The sequence below is a fragment of the Stigmatopora argus genome, chromosome 5 (genome assembly GCF_051989625.1).
Source record: "Stigmatopora argus isolate UIUO_Sarg chromosome 5, RoL_Sarg_1.0, whole genome shotgun sequence".
Classification (NCBI taxonomy): domain Eukaryota; kingdom Metazoa; phylum Chordata; class Actinopteri; order Syngnathiformes; family Syngnathidae; genus Stigmatopora; species Stigmatopora argus.
In genome coordinates, this window is record NC_135391.1 from 13505083 (window position 1) to 13524981 (window position 19899).

At 40.3% G+C, this 19899-nt stretch overlaps 3 protein-coding genes and 1 long non-coding RNA gene across 5 annotated transcripts; 2 read left to right on the top strand and 2 right to left on the bottom strand.

The window, feature by feature from the left end:
* Positions 1-315: 315 nt before the first annotated feature.
* On the bottom strand, positions 316-4850 carry LOC144074833 (uncharacterized). The gene is made up of 3 exons (XR_013300396.1): positions 4684-4850; positions 4386-4486; positions 316-2819 (listed from the first exon to the last, which is right to left on the bottom strand). It is a non-coding gene; the product is annotated as an uncharacterized LOC144074833 (long non-coding RNA).
* Positions 472-2871, top strand: LOC144074832 (myelin and lymphocyte protein-like). Its single transcript, XM_077601456.1, has 4 exons — positions 472-649; positions 1495-1662; positions 1724-1849; positions 2729-2871. The coding sequence occupies exons 1-4, from the start codon at positions 533-535 to the stop codon at positions 2801-2803; spliced, it is 486 nt and encodes a 161-aa protein (XP_077457582.1). The 5' UTR covers positions 472-532; the 3' UTR covers positions 2804-2871.
* A 1887-nt stretch (positions 4851-6737) lies between the features above and the next one.
* Positions 6738-9639, bottom strand: LOC144074818 (endonuclease G, mitochondrial-like). The gene is made up of 6 exons (XM_077601428.1): positions 9407-9639; positions 8908-9104; positions 8698-8839; positions 8475-8584; positions 8327-8408; positions 6738-7682 (listed from the first exon to the last, which is right to left on the bottom strand). The coding sequence occupies exons 1-6, from the start codon at positions 9572-9574 to the stop codon at positions 7461-7463; spliced, it is 921 nt and encodes a 306-aa protein (XP_077457554.1). The 5' UTR covers positions 9575-9639; the 3' UTR covers positions 6738-7460.
* Positions 9640-13883: 4244 nt separating this feature from the next.
* On the top strand, positions 13884-19238 carry LOC144074563 (kazal-type serine protease inhibitor domain-containing protein 1-like). 2 transcript variants are annotated; one of them, XM_077601056.1, is made up of 5 exons: positions 13884-14329; positions 15420-15588; positions 17356-17546; positions 17615-17762; positions 18779-19238. In XM_077601056.1, exons 1-5 carry the CDS (start codon positions 14021-14023, stop codon positions 18850-18852), a joined length of 891 nt encoding a protein of 296 aa, XP_077457182.1. In that variant the 5' UTR covers positions 13884-14020; the 3' UTR covers positions 18853-19238. The 2 variants fall into 2 exon arrangements, with proteins under 2 accessions (XP_077457182.1, XP_077457183.1); XM_077601057.1 differs by having other exon boundaries at positions 15423-15588.
* The last annotated feature ends 661 nt before the right edge of the window (positions 19239-19899 follow it).

Here is a 19899-nt window from a genome sequence, read left to right on the forward strand (position 1 = left end):
TAGTACTATATATTTTTACTGAACGTACCAAATGTGCCTTGTAAACACATGAATTGAAGTGAATTGAAAGCTTTATTGTCATTGTACATACAAACATGTCAGGTGATAAAAGTTTTGAAATTGATAAAACTAGTGAGTCGCATCTATCAAACTTTATGTCTCAAAGCGGCTTAAATAAATCTAATTGATTTAGCAAGGGAACAATCCTACACTAAATAAATCCAAATTATGAAAAAAAATCCCAATTATAACTTTGGTAAACACAACACAGCTTTCACTGGTCAATGTTCTTGGCACCTTTCCTTTTTAAGAGACAATTTTGCCGTTTCTCGCCTGTGAGGGTCCTGCTGTGCGCGATCAAGTGTCCCTCCCGGTAGCGGCCTTCAACACCTTGGTGACAGCCTCTGGGCGTCATGGCGACGGCGTCCGGTCAGCTGGTGCGCGTCCCCCTGGTAGACACTCGTCTACGGCGCTTGCTGTAGTGTGTTCTCCTGCTTTTTTTTCTTTTGGCTTGGAGTTGTCGTTCGTCACGATGGCATCCAATACAGCCGAGCCACCGGCGCCCGGCACCACGGTGATTATGGCTGAGTTGCCCGCAGGTGCTGCCGTGTGCACCACTCTACCGGACCTCCTCTACCTGCCCGAACTGGTAACTCCGTTCATAGCATGGCGTGCCAAAATCCAACCAATTTTTAATTTAATCACTTTAAATCTGCCAGTAAAACATATAAAATTGGTTTATTTCTATTTCTCTTGTCATTCATTTGAGTCTGGCACTCTTGTTCCGTGTGAAATTATATAAAAGGCCAATTAAAGATAGTGGGCATGAACTGTGGAGAGAGGCGGGGCTACCAAACAGCGGACTGGGGGGCATGGGCAACAAATGAGTAGTAGTATGTGTAGTAGTAGCATGAGTAGTAGTAGTAGTAGTATGAGTAGTAGTAATAAGAGTAGTAGTGGTATTAGTATAGGTAGTACTAGTAGTCGTAGTAATGCGAGTAGTAGTATAATAGTAGGGAGTGCGTTATACATCCACTAGATGAAGCTGTAGTAGTAGTAACGGGGATGCTATACATCCACTAGATAGAGCTGTAGTAATAGTAGTAGGAGTTGTATTTTACATCCTTTAAATGGAGCTGTAGTAGTAGTGGTTATGTTATAAAATAACGAGATGGAGCTGTAGTAGTAGTGGCTATGTTAGACACCAACGAGATGGAGTTGTAGTAGTAGTGGTTATAGTATACACCAATGAGATGGAGTTGTAGTAGTAGTGGTTATAGTATACAGCAACGAGATGGAGCTATGCTCAAGGGAATTTCATACAATGATTAACCAATATTGCTCTGTACATAAGTCACATTGGATTATAAGGTGCACTGGCGCCTTTTGTGAAAAATGTAGTCTTTTAGTTGTGCTTTATAGAGCGGAAGATACGGTAAGTCACGGCACTCGTACTTCCAATTGTGACGGTGCACTGAGTGGATTTGTGTTTAGGTGTTGGGGGTTCTTGTTTGGATCTTGGTGGCATGCACGTTGGTGATTCCACCAAACCCGTTGGGCTGGGTGATGTTCGTGAGCGTCTTCTGCTTCGTGATGACGTCTTTGTGGAGCGTGGTGTTCCTGTGTGGTTCTCATTCTAACAAGAGCAGCTGGGCGGCAGCAGTGAGTATAATACTTGGGCGCTGCCATTGGCCGTATTGAAAAGTTTCACGTTGTCTTTCAGGATTTTGGCTACCACTTCTTAGCCGCCGTTTTCTACTTGAGCGCCTCCGTGGCCTTAGCCGGGGTAACGCTGGACATCCGGCAGGCCGGCAACATCCAGAACTACCGGTTGGACATCTCCGCCGTGGTCCGTCACGCACACATTCACATTCTTGTACATAGTTGTTGTTTATTTGCATGAGCTCTACAATAACTTCCAAAACACTTTTACAAATTTATCCAATTAAGATATTTTAAATCAAGTTCTAACGTTCTTTAACAAAGGACCTAGATTTTTTTTTAATTTTATGTTTTTAAAGATATTCCAAATTATATATTGGAACTTCATAGGTGCAATTAATTGATCCACCAGCAAGTTCATTAATAATTATTTAGATCACCCATTTTAGGGACTTCATTGAACTAAATTTGCCCACATTAGCTGCATCTTATTGGCTGCTATTCACTGTGATGGACATCCAATTCATTTGAACTGGGAGGTCTGGCAGCATTGTTCATATTTGTAAAGTCACCTGACGCAGATGATTGTATAGATGTACACTTTTTTTTCCTTTTAGTTTCTTTGGTTGTTTTGTTTATTCTATATATTTTTTTAGATAAAATATAAAAATCATTCCAAATGAATAAATTAAGGGAATATTTAATGCAGGCATCTCCAACCTATTGCACAAAAGCCCGCAATAATTGCACGATTTCATTCCAACTAACATTTCACCAATTTGGCGTGTTGAAAAAAAGTATGATAAATTGATTGCAGTCAGGTGCTGGTTGTTTTAGCAAAAATCTTATTTGTTAAACTGCCTTTGTTGGATCGGTTGGAACAAAAACAAGGATGTTTGGACACCCATTTGAGACACAGGAATGTCTTTAAACGAGTGATCGAGTCATTGAGGCGACCCTTTTGCACACGTGGAAAATACAGTAAACACATTGAACTGATGTGTGTATGTATGTGTGTGTGTGTGTGTGTGTGTGTGTGTGTGTCTGTGTGTGTGTGTGTCTGCAGGTGTTTTCATACGTTACCACGCTGCTGTATTTTGTGCACGCCATCTTGTCGGCCATGCGCTGGAAGACCTTCTGACCTGGATACTTTGTACCTGGCTATCACACACACACACACACACACACACACACACACACACACACACACACACATACACACACATACACACACACACACAGGTGCAGAATGGTAAAGTTGGTTTCTGTGATTTTTTTTGTGTGATCCTAAACCAACCAGCAATGACATTCAAATGTTAAATCCATTAAGAAGGGCTAGGGGAAATGTTGTCATTGTTTTACATTATATTTGCCATGAGTTGATGACATATTAACTGTTAATCTGGCACACATGTATTGACAACAATATTTTCATTTGGATATTTTGACACATTTAGTAATAGCATTGTTGGGTTAAAGTGACCCGTTTACATTTCTTATAATAATTTACGACCTCTTTCAAGAGGGGATGAAATATATGACGTTTGGTTTAGCTCAATGGCTGCCATCGACAACGATAGACATCAATTAATTGATAATTGGTTGAATAATCATGCTTAAATGGCATTTTGGTAAATTGTTAAATTCATGGTAAATAAACAAAAGCTTTTAGTCAAAATATAGGCTTTTTAATTTGACCAAATAAGTGGATTTATGGTTAAAACCAAATGTTGGATTGATTTGGTTAATGTTAAATTGTGACTTTTTGGTCAGCAACACTGGCTTGATCAAATGGTAATATATGAAGAATAGTAGATTTTTTATTTTTTTAAGAACAGTTCGTTTTTAGACCTGATCTGGTTCGTTAACAGTCCACATAAAATAGACATATTTATTTGTCAATGACAGCCAATTTGTTAATTTATTTTGAAAAAAATCTTAGCGGCAATAGAACATAGAGATTATTTATCTGTATCCTGAGTTTCAGTAATGTGGTGCTGATATGCCAACATATCGTGTAAAAAAATGTCCTTTTGAGAGTTACTCTGGTTCGTCGATCACTTGGTGACTCGGCATCTTGTCATCAGACACCCACTCCCCAAAAATGGTGTCATTTGAGCTCTCCTAACCGTACACAACAGCTAAACATGATCCTGCACACGTAGTTTCAACCAGTGTTTTAAATAATGCATTAATGCATCACCAACAAAGTGATGCATCTCCTTGACGACTAAAGGAATAACAAATATTTCCCGGTTTTCTTTAGCATATTTTTGGTTGGTTGCGACAAGAGAAGGATTAGCAAGCTTTTTTTTTCAAATATAAAAAGTGTTAAGTGGGATGAGTTGCAATATGAGGCCTCATAGGAACGCACATTTGAGGTATGCTTTAACGGAAAGACAACAGCTAGTATAAATAATATTTATGTAAAGGGTGGGTTTTCAAAGTATTTAGTCATATAAAAAAACCTGGGAACCACTGGTATATATTCTATAAGTGTACTGTTAATTCCTTACACCTCCACTGATGGTATTTGTGTGGGTGAGTTATCCACACATTCTTGCTATTAAAAATCAACACCAGATGAGTTAAAGTGTGTTTTCATTCAAAAGTTGAATGTATCAAAAATGAAAAACAAGATAATTGAGCAAAGCATTGAACGCTTACATTTAATTATTACACGGAGAGAGAAAATACAAACTAGTATTTAAAAAACGACTCACTTTGCTGACAAACAGCTCGTTATGGCGTCGACAAGCTGGTGCTTTTGGGGCGTTTTGGCCACATTCTTGATGTTTCCCAGCAGTCTGTGCTCATTGAGGAACTGAAACACACAATGGAATGATTTCTTTTTAAACATAAAGAGTTAGAGGTAACGCAAAATGGCCAATTTGTTTGCAAACATTTTTCTGTCTCCAACCACGTAGGCTACATCACGCTAACGAAGCATGCGCATGCTCCCGTCAAAAAACACACTTAAAATGAGAACTGGGTCTTCGAAATCCCCAAATGACAACATACCGAATGTGCTGCATTGTCCTGTAAGAACTTTATCTTAACTTTAACTTGGAATTATTTGATAACTATTCATGGGCAAAATATAATTAACATCAGTCTGTGCTTCAGATATTTTCTTTTACGCCAGCAGAGAAGGCCGTGCAGGCCCTGACGGTCCACCACTGCTTTTGCTATACGTAATCCTAATATTGAATGTTACTGACTCAAAATGGCCGATAAGCGTAGTATATATTACGTATACGTTACTATGGTGAAAGTACTCGGACACTATGTTGGCGAACAGTCACTTGACCTGTGTGGTCCCGATTGGATGCCTGTCTTAAATAAGCAAAGAAAAATAATACAGCCAGAATTTTTTTCAAAAAACTCCTTTTATTGAGCCAAGTACACGAGCGTAGCTGACGTTTGAAAAGCTAGGGTTTTGTCAAAATGATTTCGTCACTTGGACGCTTATCATTTCTGATCAGGCGGGCTAATTGGCCTCCTCACACTCCACACCACTGCTGGCGGTATTGAACCAATAAGTTGTTCGCCAAACGGACCACAAATAAGATGGTCGTCGCCGGTGAAGGAGTCGTGCAGTTGTGAAGGTGAATAACACATTTGTCTGTTTTTTTTTTCGAAGCACATACCTGTCACCGATTCTTGCTTATAGTTCTCGACGTCACACTAAAAAATGGTTTTATGGTTGAAAGTTCATTAAGAGTCGCGGCCGCGCTTTCGATTTATTTCACGATTGCATGTGCGTAATTCAACCCCCAAAAATGCCTTTGTAACGTGTACGTAACACATCGAACACAACTAATAATAATTGTTTCCTTTTTTGATTTGGTAAGTGTTGAAAATGAAGATTGTTTTTCAGTTGAAAAAAAACCTTACTAAAAAATATTTTGAAAAATAGGAATATTGTATTTACTCTCCCCCCATTTTGGTATTTAACAAATAAAATGTTAATATCAAATGCTAAGAGGTATTTGGACAGTTTTGAGGTCAACAATGTCTCGCAGCGATTCATTGTCTATCACAATAATTGACCAATGTTGTAAAATCCATTAGGTAACACTTGATAAAAATGAGACATTGACATGACTCTTCCTTTTCAAAGGTGGCTTTTGGATTTGACGCCATGGGCGTGTGGAAAAACTACAAGGTCCTGATTGTGATGGGCACCGGTTTGGTTCTGATCCACGCCGGGTGGTACCAGCTCAAGACCCACCCCCACCTCTACAAGAAGACCCCCCTTGAGACTGCCAAGAGCGAGTAGTGCAGGTGCCGTTTCCAGATGAAGCCCGGCGGGTGGCTGCGACGCAACTGGGTGTGGGCGGCGGCCGGCTCGCTGCTGGCCGTGCACGCCGGCGCGTGGCTCTTGCAGCGCGCTGCCAAAAATGCAGCACGTGCACCCCGAAATCTGGCGAGCCGTGAGGACTGAAACACCAAGAGCCAGACTAGCCAAGGACGTGACATTTTTTTCTTTTTGGACTCACTCTTCAACGACTCAGCTGTCGTTGGGAAAGACGTTTCACTGGACTTGTATCAAGTGAAATAAAGGCTCTCTTGATATGGTATCATTAGTAGATTTATTTTATAGCCCTGAATCACAAATGTTTGAAATGGAAGCAATTAATGAGCTTTTTTTCTGAGTCATCAAGGAATTCATTGGCTGCCAACCTACCCACTTCGAATTGATCGGGTTTGTCGGCTCGTAAATCGCACCTGCCTGGTAAATGGTAGAAGCTTTACATTCATAAAAAAAGAAGATAGTGACGACTTAATTATGTCATTGCATTGACTTTAACGACAACCTGAGCGATAAGGTCGTCCCGGGGCCATTTTGGTAGGTGTGTCACGTTCTGTTATTCGCTGCCATGAATCCCGCTTGAAAAGTTAAAAAAATATATATGTTCTGGCGAATGGATGAATGTTGGCAGATGATTTGATATTGATGAAGTAATCTTTTGAGAAATAAGATACTACTGTATTTTCTGGACTATAAGTCGCACCAGCCAAAAAAAATGCATAATTAAGAAGGAAAAAAACAAGTCACACTGAAGTATAAATCACATTTTTGTGGAAAATTTATTTGATAAAATCCAACACCTAAAACATACATGTCATCTTGAAAGGCAATTTTAAATAAAAATGAAATAGAGAACAACAGGCTGAATAAGTATACGGTATACTAACGTTACATGACTGACTTGCCTGGTAATGTCAGTAACGACGTAACATATTAAGAGTTATTCAGATGACTCTAGCATAAAGAACATACGTTTACCAAGCTATCGGTTTCACTCCAAATCACAAAATCCAATAAAGCTCCTATTCACGGAGATATCAAGTGGCTGGAGTATTTTGGTTAAGCCTCCAGGGATGATGGCAGGTATAGAATAATTTACACTCCCCAGCCAAACTATGAAAAAAACATTTATAATCCAAATAGTTTTTGCTTCATTTGAATTTGACTTTAATTGGAAAATCGCCCCTACCAACATGGCCACCCTTCACTATCAGACGTCCAATGCAATCAAAGCGGTTGCCAGATCATTCGGTCACGGACAGCTCCCCGCAGTCAGATTGGATTTGACGTCTATCCCCGTTGATGGCAGCCAATAAGTTTACACTTACAAAAATGAAATAGCGGACCGTTTTGGCCCAATTCCAATTCTCCGTTTCAGTCTCTGATTTCGAGTCTTCCCTTTGCGTCCTTTGATTTTTCCAGTTTACAGTACAACGGTGAAAATGACTCAAATACAAAGACAATTGGTTCCAGTCTTTCCCTTTTACATGATGGCCTTCAGTGCAGACTTACCGGTGACTGTGGTGATGGCGCCCCCGCCTGTCCTAGCGATGTTGGGGACAAAAAGGAGCCCGGATGCCCTCTCCACGCTTTCAATGGGAACCAAGAAACGTTCCAGAGGTATTTTGTCGTCCACGGGCTCGTTGGGGAGAACGTAGGAACGCAGCTCAACGCCCGGGACACCCCGCCGTTCCAAGATCAACACCTGTATTTGCAAAATAGCAGCCACATGACCATAAAAGTTTAATCCTTTCATTTACTGACTTTTTAACCCTTTAATTAATTGGCTGCCATTGATAGTGTTAGATTTCAATCCATGTTGACTGAGGGTTGGCAATGAATGTTTGTTCATTCACTAGCAGCGTTCATGGCGCTGAAATCAAGCGTTCACCACCAGTACTCCAAGTTTCAATAAATTGGACATCTATTGTTGTTAATGGTAGGGGAATGAGTTACGTTTGGGTCACTTGCTGTTTACATTGGGTCACGTCCTGTACATTTTGGGGCAAATGTAAAAAAAAAAAAAAAGATCAAAATAAAACATTAATCATTCATCTTTGCTAAGATTGTTAGCTTTTTTCTTTTCATGCAGCTTCTTCATTCTACATTTTTTTATATTTCTACATATTTTGCAATGTGATTATCTGGCCATAGGTTAGTTTTTGAATAGTTTGTTCCTGATTGAAATACTATATTTGGCCACCAATTTTACAGATTTCTCTTAAGAGTCTTATAAGTCAACTTTTGAATAGCTGTCCACTTTATAATGTACGGTCAAATGTAAAATTTTGGCACCAAAACACGAATGGACGATGGATGGCGATGGACGTATACAGAATGGCCACTGACCTTAAAGAAGTGCGTCGGCACAGCGACGTGATTCCGCCCTAGAACACGATAGTGGACGTAAAGTTTGCCATCGGCTTCCTGCCTGCAAAACACGCGAGGGCTCCGCCTTTAGAGGGGAGTTCGGGGGATTGGACGCAGGTTGGCTCACCTGGGCAGGTACAGTGGGCCTGTACACACGTAAACATTGGCATAATGTTTGCTGAGCGAGCGGCACAATTTCTCCAAATTGTTCCAAGCGTTCTGGTTCAGGTGAGGGTTCTGCGCACAAACAAATTGACGTTGTACATTTGCCAACAAGTTCCATGTTCGAGTTAGAGAGCCCCTTTCCAAAAAATCGAAAAAAGATGTGAGGGCCAACTTGAAGCCCTTACCTGAGGCGCGACATTGCTGAGGTAAAAGGTGTCACCCATGGCCTTCTGGCTCCACTTGTGATTGGCCGCTGCTGCCATGTGACCCCTGTCCAGCCCGCTTCCCTTGTAGTCGGCGTTAGTTGCGCGATGGAACTCGTGGACGCTGTGCACACAAGCGTTAATAAACTTACGCCAATGTCACTCACCAACAATGACCCCAACCCCACTGACCTGTCATCCTCCTTGAAGTCGCAGTTCTTCCTGTCGGCCGTCCCGCCGAGCGTGTCCCCGGCGATCCGCTCGACGACCCACGCGGGTGTCCTGGTCCTCGGGTCGTACGAACTCACGTATGATTCTCGCGTCCGAATGTTGGAAAGGGACGGAAAGCCGTACTTCATCACGGCACCCCCGCCAACGCTGTGACTTAACTACAACGAACATAATAATTTCACTAAAATTGTATACATGATATAAATAGTCAAAAAAATAGTCGCTACAATTTTCAATAGTTATCAAATTTAAAAATATATATATAATTAAATTATGTATTTTTAAATGACTTTTTGTGCCATTGACGATGAATGATGTCTAATCATGTGGCACTACTATGTTTTGAAGTTGATAACATAATTCCTAAAGCCAGTTTGGTTTAAGCTTTTCCCGATTTCGAGCTCCCCAATCCCAGTCAGTGAGCCAGCCAACCATCGAGCGTCAAAGCGACGGGGCATACCGTCAACCCGGAGTCAGCGTGGACACTCGGGACCGGGAGCACGGGAAGGTCCAGGAGAGCGAGTCCCGGCTCTTCCTCTTGGCCGCCCGACGGCCTCCATAGGCGGGCTGCCGAGAAACCGAGGACCGCTCCAAGACCCAGTGACAAGGTCGCCAATTTGCGGCTCATGCTTTCGGCGAGTGACCCGACGCAGGTCGCGCTCCGATGTCGTCACCACTCGCCGGAAGTCTTAGAGAACAGTCTCATGCAAACGATCTTCAATTTAATAACAACAAAGTATTAAAATGTCAGAATATGTCTACCCTATGTGAAAAGGAGTACAGCGTGCTTAGTTTATTCTTATTTGTTTCTTTTTTTTCGTTCTCCCAATATTGTTTGTAGCTATAATACATAATACGTATAGTGTTTGTTAAAAAAAAAAAAGTTCTTAGATCTGATCTATGTACGTATAAGGCCGACGCAGACGGGCGTCGTCATTCATCGGCCATTTTGGGTCAGAGCCGTTTGAGGTATTAACATTGTACTATAGTCAACTGAGCGTGCGCTCCCAAATAGTTCGAGGTTGCTGTTTTCTACGTCCGAATATAGTAGGGCCAAACAAGGAAAGAAAAAAATATATTTAAAAAAATATATAGGACTGCTGGAATATATCGTAATATTGGAAGAATAAAATCAAGATTAAAGTCCTAATATCACAAGTCATACGTTGTAAAGAAAAGAGTTGGTTTTTCACAAGGAATAAAAGGTAATATTTTGAAAATAGCGTCGTAATATTACGATATTAATATTGTAATGTTATGAGGAACATTAAAAGGACATTTATTGACATTAAAATGAATTAGAAACTATATTTTTCAACCCATTATTAAAAGATTATTTTATCATCGTTAAACAGCTTCTATTTCCTCATTATCTGCCATTGATGACACTTTGAAGTGGAAGGGCAGGCAACAAATGACCACCCTTCTGTTCAAAATTGATTTGATGTTCACTAATGATGAACATGTTGGATGTTTGATTGGACGCCATACGATTGGACGTCTAGGGCAACAAGTGTTCCTTGTTAATAGGTAGCCTGAAGATACGTCGGACAAACAGACGGGCAGCTGTTCTCGGCCCTTTCAGCTCTTTGATGTGCTGATGGAATGTGGAGCAGGAAAATGTAAGAAGACAACACCAAGAAAGGAAATGAAACTTGCATTCCCAATTGAGCCTGGCTTGCCTGCTGATCTGGCTGACTGGTCGGACCGCCCTCACTACACATCACAACCAACAGTTCTTTATCTTCAACTACTGTCAGTGTAACAGCCTATACCGTATTTTCTCGCATATTGGCCGCCCCTGCTTATAAACCGTACCCTTAAAAATCGTTGAATTTTACGATTTCTCTGGTATAAGACGCCCCCTGATTAGCAATTTTCACCTCCATATTCATGGTTTTAATAGGGAGTACAAATGTGTTATAGGAATACAGGTATTCATTCACAGTGGTTTATTAGGATTCTACTATATATGGTCATGCAAGCTTGTGAACCAAAATGTTATCCCCATTTTGGTAGGCAAAATGTGTGTAATTTTCTCAAGCTTTGTTACGAAAGAGAATTTTAAAAAAACCTGTCATAAGAGAAATTTGCCTTTTTCTCCTCGCAGTGAACTTAAAAGTTATTCTATGATATCGGAGATAAATCGCTCAATCATCGAAAAAAAAACCCATATATCGGCCCGCCGATACACCGGTCGACCTTTAGTAGTTGGGGTCACGGCGAGCCGCCGCCTTGCGGTAAGATCGGCCCGCTTCCCTCTGCTCGCTTGGGGACTGCGTAGACTCTACGCAGTCCCCAAGTCTAGACCCTAGACCAGGGGTAGGGAACCTATGGCTCGGGAGCCATATGTGGCTCTTCTGATGGGTGCATGTGGCTCTTCGCTAACCTGTGAGGTAAAATATGTATTTAAACCGCTGGTGACAGAGCCGAGTCCCGAATGGACCAATAGGAGCGTCTCGTCAGCACTATGGCGTTGACAGTACCTCTAACTTTAATCATTTTTTTTTAAATTATATTATTTATTAGACTTTTCTGCATGCATATTTTCATTGGTTAGCAACTGCGCAACAGTGCTGTCAAAATAATTCATTTAGTACTTTAAAAGTGGTAAAATGACCCCAAAAAAGTCACATCTCATTTTCACATTTTTACAGTAAAATTCTGAGTATGGCTCTCAAAGAAATAAAATTTGAAAATAGGAATTGTTTATGGCTCTCTGTGTCAAAAAGGTTCCCGACCCCTGCCCTAGACTCTAGAGTCCAGAGTTTGGACTCTAGACAAGGGGTCGTAAACCTTTTTGACAGAGAGAGACATAAACAATTCACATTTCAAATGTTATTCCCGGAGAGCCATACTCAGAATTTAAAAGTAAAAATGCATGAAAACGTGTGCCTTTTTAAGTCATTTCACCACTTTTAAAGTAGAAAAAGTCTCCAAATTGTTTGGATAACATTGTTACGCTGTTGCTAATCAATGAGTATGAAAAAAGTATCAAAAAAGATGATAAAAAGGGCAGCTAGTGGTAGTGTCAATGCCACAGTGCAGACGTGATGCTCCTATTGGTGCATTCGGACTCAGCGCTCTCACCAGTTGTTTCCACATTTTACCTCACAGGTTAGCGGAGAGCCATATACACCCATGAAAAGAACCACATATGGCTCCCGAGCCATAGGTTCCCTACTCCTGCTCTAGAGTCTAGCCACAGAAATGTTCAAACAGAAGACATAAAATCTTCCTGTCATATCGGGTGTTTATTGGCGTATATCGGCCGATTTTGGAAAAAAAAGACCAATCATTGACCCAATATATTGGCTTGCCAATGTATCGATCGGCCTTCATGAGAAAAATCCTCACCAAAACATTGAATACAACAGCAACTCTTTTAAATCGGCTATTTATATCTCAGATGATCTTGGAAAAAACACATGTGGACATGATATATTAGCATTTGTCGGCCTCCATAAAAAAAGATCACCCAAACAGTGACTGTAATCTTTTTCCTTTTATATCGGCTAACTGTCAGCCTATTGTTGATCCAGAAAAAGTCCACATATCAGGTCGATATATATGAATTTTAAATGCGCCTTGTGTATTTTTAACACTCGCATGTCACACAGACGAAGGTGGCATGCGACAGCCAATCAATTGGACGCCGACGGCCCTCCACATCGATGACCAATGAGAAGCTTTCAATTGGCTTTATTTTGATCACTGGTTTGTCCAAAAAGTTTCAAAACAAAGTTTGTCTCCAGAGTTGCACACCAGCGGAATTCAGTAGGTGGCTGCAGCGGTGCACCACAAAAAGTGCCACAACCTAGCATTTGTGCTATTTGCAGACATCTAAACCCCAAAAGTGGTCGCGAGGAGCTCCCCCTACTTTTGGAAAAGTTCCAAGACAGAAGAGCAAAGCCAAAATATTGGCGACAATTCTCTTTTTTTGTTCAGGCATCCAAATATTTTTGTCCAAGGGAGGGCTGCTTTGCAATCAAAACATGGCATCTTGAATTTCTTTCACTTTTTATTTTTATGGGAGCCATTTAAGAAAATGCACTTCAATTATTCATTAAATGTCCAAGATATTTCAATAGGCATTAAAGAAACCTGTTTTTTAGAAATACGTCTAACACGTTTTCCTTTGGTTAAATAGGAGATTTTCCCATTTTAAAAGACGATACTCAGTACAATACTACTACTATTCTTGTGATTCTGTGTTAACAAGTGATACTATACAAAGATTATATATAATACACCGGATTTATGTTAGCCTTTGTTTTTTCTAATTGAAATATAACAATACTGTGATAAACGTTTGTGATAGAGAACACTGACCACTCGCAATTTCACTCAAATTTGATGCACTTCAATAATTTCATCTTGGTTGCAGTACCATTTTCAGCCACCACTTTTACACCTGGCTCCTGTGAACAGAGAACCAGAATTGGCGAAAAGACATACTTTAAAAAAAAAAACTTTTTTAAAGGTACGTATTTAATTTTAAGCATCAACTCATTGGCTGCCATTGCCACAACAGACGTCCAATCAATTAATGATATTTTCATCATTTGCTGCAGGTCAGTAAAAATTGGGTACACAGTTGGCCTGCGAGTCGTAGTTTTAACACCCTAAATAGTACAATTTTAAAGTTCCCTGCATTGATTTCAAGATGGAGAGGCACTTTTGTGTCTATCTCCATCTGGTGTTAAAGTTGAGAAATGCAACCTAATTTTCGCTGAGTTTAAGTTTCTTTTGCGGGCTATATGTCCCCGTAGGTAGTTTATATTCTGGTTTGGTCAAGGCAGTTTCTGGCGTGCAAAAAAAAAAAACAATAGAAAAAAGTACATAATTTTAGCCAAATCAACCAGAAATGAAGCAGCATTACAACTCGAGAGACACCTTGAGGCGTGGCATTTAATCTGAAGGGTCACACAGGAAATGTGTGATGTTGCAGCAGTGATCTGACACGTGGTGAGAACGAGCGCCTCAGCTGTTGTTAATTTGAAGCAACAAACTTAGGAATTTGTGTTTTCTATTTTGGACCAGTCGGAACTTCTTTTTTTTGCAGGAGTGGGGCATGTCGCTGGCAGTTGCACTTTTGCTTCTGGTTCTCTGTCCGAATCCGCGTCCGTGCCGGCCCCTGGACGAGCAGGAGTCGGCAGGCACCATGGAGCCCCCCGACTGCGGTCCGTGCCAAGCAGAGTTGTGCCCGGCGGGGCCGCTCGGCTGCCGGGCCGGCGTGGTCTTGGACCGCTGCGGCTGCTGCTCCGAGTGCGCCAACCTGGAGGGGCAAGTCTGCGATCCGGGAGGTGAAAACGTCCTCTTCGGGCTCTGCGGGGACGGGATGCGCTGCCAGGTGGAACCCAGACGCCACCACCAGCCAGAGGTGGGTCAAAAATGGGTAAAGTAGAGTTGCTTCAAAAGAAAATTGCTCAAGCAAAAGTCAAAGTAGTCCACTGAAATACATAAGTTGAAGTTTAAATAAAAGTATTCCGTGAAAAGATTTTAAAAAATTTATTCATTCATCCATTTTCTGAACTGCTTTACCCTCACAAGGGTCACGGGGGGTGCTGGAGCCTATCCCAGCTGACTTCAGGCTAGAGGCGGGGGACACCCTGAATCGGTGGCCAGCCAATCGCGAAGCACAAGGAGCCAGACAACCATACTCATACCTAGGGGCAATTTTGAGTGTCCAACCAGCCTACCATGCATTTTTTGGTATGTGGGCGGAAACCATAGTACCTAGAGGAAACCCGTCTAGACCTGGGGAGAACATGCAAACTCCACACCAACCTGAATTTGAACCCAAGACCTTAGAACTGTGAGGCCGACTCACTAACCACTCATCATCCGCCGGGCACCTCAATCTTATTTATTGTCGAAACAATTTAATAAGACGGACAAATACACAACATTTTGTGCAAATTCTGAAACTTTCCAAATGCCTTTCAATCTATTTGAAATGTAATTATTACATTACTACCAACATGTTAACCCCCCCCCCCCAAAAAAAATCCAAAGATCAAGTGTGCCCTGTAGTGGCACAGATTAACATATTTTCTACCACCAAGTTTAAAAATCATATAATCTGATTTGGAGCGATATTTTGTCCCATTTGAGTGAAATATATATATTTTCATGGGTCTGTAATCATAGGACTTGTTGGGAGATTACATGCTTATGTGTGGTTATGTGACTACGGTCACATCTGATTGGTATACTGAAGTCATGTTTTTATTGTTACGACGTCCATTTGTGAAACGGCTGCATCCATTATGAGCATCTCTGGTAAAAATAAATGAATCTAATTTAGGATAAAGAGTGGAAAAAAGTAGCCCAAAGTAGCAGAGTAAGATTACTATTTATTCTTCACACGTCTACTCAAGTATGCATGGTTAAACTACTCTTTAAAGTACATTTTATCATAAAGTTACTCAAGTTAGTGTAAAGTAAATGTTACGACACCCCTTTGGCAGCAGTACGAGGACGAGGAAGAGGACGAGGAGGAGCAGGTGTGCGTGTGCCAACAACGCCAGGCGGTATGCGGCAGTGACGGAGTGACGTATTCAAACATTTGCCACTTGAGGGAGGCCGCTTTTTCCGAGCCCAAACTTCAGAAGAAAGGGACGGGTCCCTGCAAAACGGGTACAACACGCCCTCACAATTGTCTGTCTGGCTATCTGAAGTTCCACTAGATTGCTAGCGACCTGCCATTTTAGAGCCTAAAGTATCAACTGCGTGTCCTTTTTCTTTTTGTACATACCGTATTTTCCCGCACTATTAGGCGCACCTAAAAACCTTCCAATGATCTCTCTTATAGATCAATATTGGTTAATCAAGGCATGGCATTCCCTTCAACGCAGTGCCATCTAGTGGATGGCTAATGCATCTCTAGCCACTACTACTACTACTACAGTGGTACCGCTACATACGAGCTTAATTCGTTCCGGGACTGAGCTCGTATGTCGATCTTCTCGTAACTCGAACGAACGTTTTCCATTGAAATGAACTAAAAACAAATTAATTCGTTCCAAGCCTCGGGGGGGGGGGGGGGGGGGGATTTTCCACAACAACGCACTCGTAACCGAACAAACAAATTTAAATTACCTTGGATTAATATATACAGACACACTCAAACATATGTTTAATGTAACTTTACATAAAACTGAATTCTAATTTTGTTTTACATTTTTATACCTTCTCCTGGCCGGGTTAGCTGTTTGCCACGCCTCTACCCTCACGTTCGCTATCGATAGGCTGTTTGCTGTTGTATTCCCTTCAAAATATTCCGAAAATGATGCACACAAATGTCCTCACAATAGGATAACGCACGACCACTTGCCAACGAGAAGTAGTCTTGAATGAGCGATTGCGGGAGCTAACAGGCTAAGGAAGGAAACACAGGAAATGCAACAGCTGAGCCTACCCACGTATTGATTGTGGGTAATGAAGTTTTATTCTGAGAAAGGGTGCCATTGCCTATTGGTGTTGTGTGCACGAGTATACGTCATTACCCAGAAAGCCCTCTTTTTGCCAGCGCATGCGCGTTGTTTGCGTTTTCTGGTCCATGTGTAGGAGAAACTCGTGTGAAGAAACCGTTGAGTGCTTGTAGATATCTTTTGTACACGAAAGAGATGCGGCAAAAAAGACAGTGCGCTACAATGATAAACAGCCTCTCATGTCATGGCCACCTGGCTTGGTCGCATCTCGAAATTTTGATCGTATCACGGGCAAATTATTCAATCGAAATTTTCATCGTACCTTGAGGATGTCGTAGGTAGAGCTGATTGCATGTAGAGGTACCACTGTACTAGTACTACTGCGCCGTACATAGGCAGTTTGAAAATGGGCCAGTTATTGCAAGTGCGCCATAAATTCCGGCGCACATTATAGTGCAGAAAATATGGTACATTCAAAACCCACAAAATAATTCTAAAAATGTCAGTCAAATCACATTAAAATGTGTTTGGAGTACCTTATTTTGCGTGGTATATTCTGGTGTATTTTACATCGTTTCCTCGTAACAGGTGGATTTGCGTCTCCTTTTGACATTAATCTCAATAGAAATACTTTTCCCAGAATGCATTTTGAAATCGGCTTTGGAAAGTTAGTGATTTCCTTTGACAAACAAACATTTTTACAAGTATCAATTTCTAAATATATGATTAATTATTCATTAGTTTATTTATTGGAACAAAAATACAATCGTTTTAAACTTTTTAAAGAAAAACTACAATGGGAGTTGTATTTTTTCTTTTTAAGAAAAACTACAACTCCCATGATGCTTATCAGCAAACCAGCAATGTTGAGCAGTTTACTTGACGTTTACTTTCTGATCATTCGGGGTCATTTGTGAGTAAAAAAGATTGACAGTCTCTCCGCACGTGCTGAACATACAACTGTACTCTTCAGTCCCCATCATCAAAGTGGCCCCAAAAAACCAAGTGAATGGAAGTGGCAGCCATTTAATTTTCCTGTGCGAGGTCTTCGCATTCCCCATGGCGGCCGTGGAGTGGCGGAAGGACGGCGCGGACGACGGAGCGAGCGAGGAACGACCCCGGAACGCCGTCCTGCCCGGAGACGACCCGCATATCTCGGTGCAGGTGATGCCCGCTGCCGCCGTGCACCGATTAAGGCCGAAGCCCCGCCTTCATCTCGCGCTTTTTTGCAGAGTCGCGGCGGGCCGCTGCGCTTTGAGCTGTCCAGTTGGCTGCAGATCGAAGGGGCGGAGCCACGAGACGCAGGGACCTATCGCTGCGTGGCCCGCAACAGCCTGGGCTCCGTCTCCGCCTCCGCCGTGCTCGGTGTCCTGTCGGCAGGTTGGTTGATGGTGCTTTCTGACCTCTGACCCCTCACCTGACAATTATATGACTTATCCCTACGTAAGATTTTCTGAAAAAAGTTGTCATTTTAAAATAACATTAGAATAAATCCACACATACGTCATATTACAGTAAGATTGAAAGGTTAACTTTATGTTACATAGTTTTAAGTAATACAAGGAAAAGTTGTATTGAATTTCACGCAATATTACAAGAAAAAAGTCATACATTGTCATACTATGAGAAAAAAGTTCCAATTTCATGAGGTAAAAGGTCTAATGTTATGATAGTTAAATCATACATTGGAATATTATGAGTAATATTATGAAGAAAAAATTGTAATGCTACATAATTTTGCACAATATTACAAGAATAAAGTCATATATTGTCATGCTATGAGAATAAAGTTGCAATTTCATGAGGTAAAAGGTCTAATGTTATGAGAGTTAAATCATACATTGGAATATTATGAGCAATATTATGAAAAAATGTTGTAATGCTACGTAATTTTGAACAATATTACAAGAATAAAGTCATGCATTGTCATATTTTGAGAAAAAAGCTACAATTTCATGAGATAAAAAGGTCTAATGTTATGAGAGTTAAATCATACATTGGAATATTATGAGTAATATTATGACAAAAAGTTATAATGCTACATAATTTTGCGCAATATTACAAAATAAAGTTATACATTGTACTACTAGCGAGAAAAAGTCACATTATAATGAGAATAAAGTCATATTCATTGCGCTATTAAAATGATCAAATTACAAGAAAAAAATAACTTTCAAAACAATTGTGTAATATTCCGATAAAAAAATAATAATAATATATGTAACTTTATTTTACTATACAAGATTAATGTCAATCATATCACGAGATTAAAGTCATTATGTAACTTTTTATTTTTACTTTACATAGAGCAGATATTGATATAAAGATTTTCGGTTTTGCATACTTTTACTTTTGTCGACATTAGGGCTGTGTGAAGTCCAATTTCTGTCTTCCAGAGGAGCTCTCATCCTACTTGGCCAATCGCGTGCCTCTTGCGGAAGAGCCGAGTGACAGCCTTGACCAAGACTGAAGACAAGAAGTTGACCTCGTTTCCCATTGGCCGCCCGCCCGTCGAAGATTGGACACCATAAAGGCCTAAATATTTTAATATTTTTTAGCAAAAATAAGATTGGGAGCAGAGCGATAAAAAAGACATTTTGTTGCTTCCTTTGGCAGCAAAAACGCAGATCATAATGTACAGCATCGCACAAAAGTGAGTACACCCCCTACATTTCAGCAGATATTTAATTATATCTTTCCATGGGACACCACTGAGGAAAAAAAAGTCTGAGTGTACAACTTATTTAACAATGTGAAATTATTCTCAAAATATAGCCATTAATATTTAAACACAGGGTGGCGAAACTACCGCCCGGATTAAATTATGAAAATATAAATACATTTCTCATCTTCAAACCTAGATGATGGTTGATTTTAGTAAAAAAAAAATCCAATTTAACTATATATTGGTTGTGGTTTTAGTGAAAAAAAATCCAATTTAGCTATCTTGGTTGTGATTTTATTTTTAAAAATCCAATACAGCTATCTTGGTTGTGATTTCAGTAAAAAAAAAAAAATAATCAAATTTAGCTATCTTGGATGTGATTTTAGTTTTAAAAAAAATTCAATTTAGCTATCTTGGTTGTGATTTTAGTTTTTAAAAAAATCCAATTTAGCTATCTTGGTTGTGATTTTAGTTTTTAAAAAATCCAATTTGTGATTTTAGTTCATAACATTTTCTTGTTTGATCAAAGTTTAAAGGTAGTTTAAATAAACTTATAGAATCAAATGTACTTTTTATATTACTACATACATTTTTATATAAATGTGTAGATATGTATTCATGTATGTAAAGGTCTATGCATTTTAAATGTATTTATATACACACGCACACATACATATTAGTGCTGTACAATATATACGTATTGTATCTCGTCATGTTAAACAAATGTGTTGTAAAAGGATTTCAAATTGGCCTTTGCATCTTTTCATTATTCTGAAAGCGGCTGCAAGGAGAAAAAAACGTTTGAACACCCGTCCTTTTGACAAACCAAGTTCAGTTGTCTTCTACTTGCAC

What these genes read in the sequence shown, in the direction of transcription:
- LOC144074832 (XM_077601456.1), top strand. Translation starts at nt 533, where the DNA reads ATGGCATCCAATACAGCCGAGCCACCGGCGCCCGGCACCACGGTGATT. An exon ending in TCCTCTACCTGCCCGAACTG is followed by an intron (nt 650 to 1,494) that starts GTAACTCCGTTC and finishes ATTTGTGTTTAG; the next exon opens with GTGTTGGGGGTTCTTGTTTG. An exon ending in GGTTGGACATCTCCGCCGTG is followed by an intron (nt 1,850 to 2,728) that starts GTCCGTCACGCA and finishes GTGTGTCTGCAG; the next exon opens with GTGTTTTCATACGTTACCAC.
- LOC144074818 (XM_077601428.1), bottom strand. Translation starts at nt 9,574, where the DNA reads ATGAGCCGCAAATTGGCGACCTTGTCACTGGGTCTTGGAGCGGTCCTC. An exon ending in GGCCCACTGTACCTGCCCAG is followed by an intron (nt 8,409 to 8,474) that starts GTGAGCCAACCT and finishes CGTGTTTTGCAG; the next exon opens with GCAGGAAGCCGATGGCAAAC. An exon ending in TGCCGACGCACTTCTTTAAG is followed by an intron (nt 7,683 to 8,326) that starts GTCAGTGGCCAT and finishes TTGCAAATACAG; the next exon opens with GTGTTGATCTTGGAACGGCG.
- LOC144074563 (XM_077601056.1), top strand. Translation starts at nt 14,021, where the DNA reads ATGTCGCTGGCAGTTGCACTTTTGCTTCTGGTTCTCTGTCCGAATCCG. An exon ending in GACGCCACCACCAGCCAGAG is followed by an intron (nt 14,330 to 15,419) that starts GTGGGTCAAAAA and finishes CCCCTTTGGCAG; the next exon opens with CAGTACGAGGACGAGGAAGA. An exon ending in GCTCGGTGTCCTGTCGGCAG is followed by an intron (nt 17,763 to 18,778) that starts GTTGGTTGATGG and finishes TCTGTCTTCCAG; the next exon opens with AGGAGCTCTCATCCTACTTG.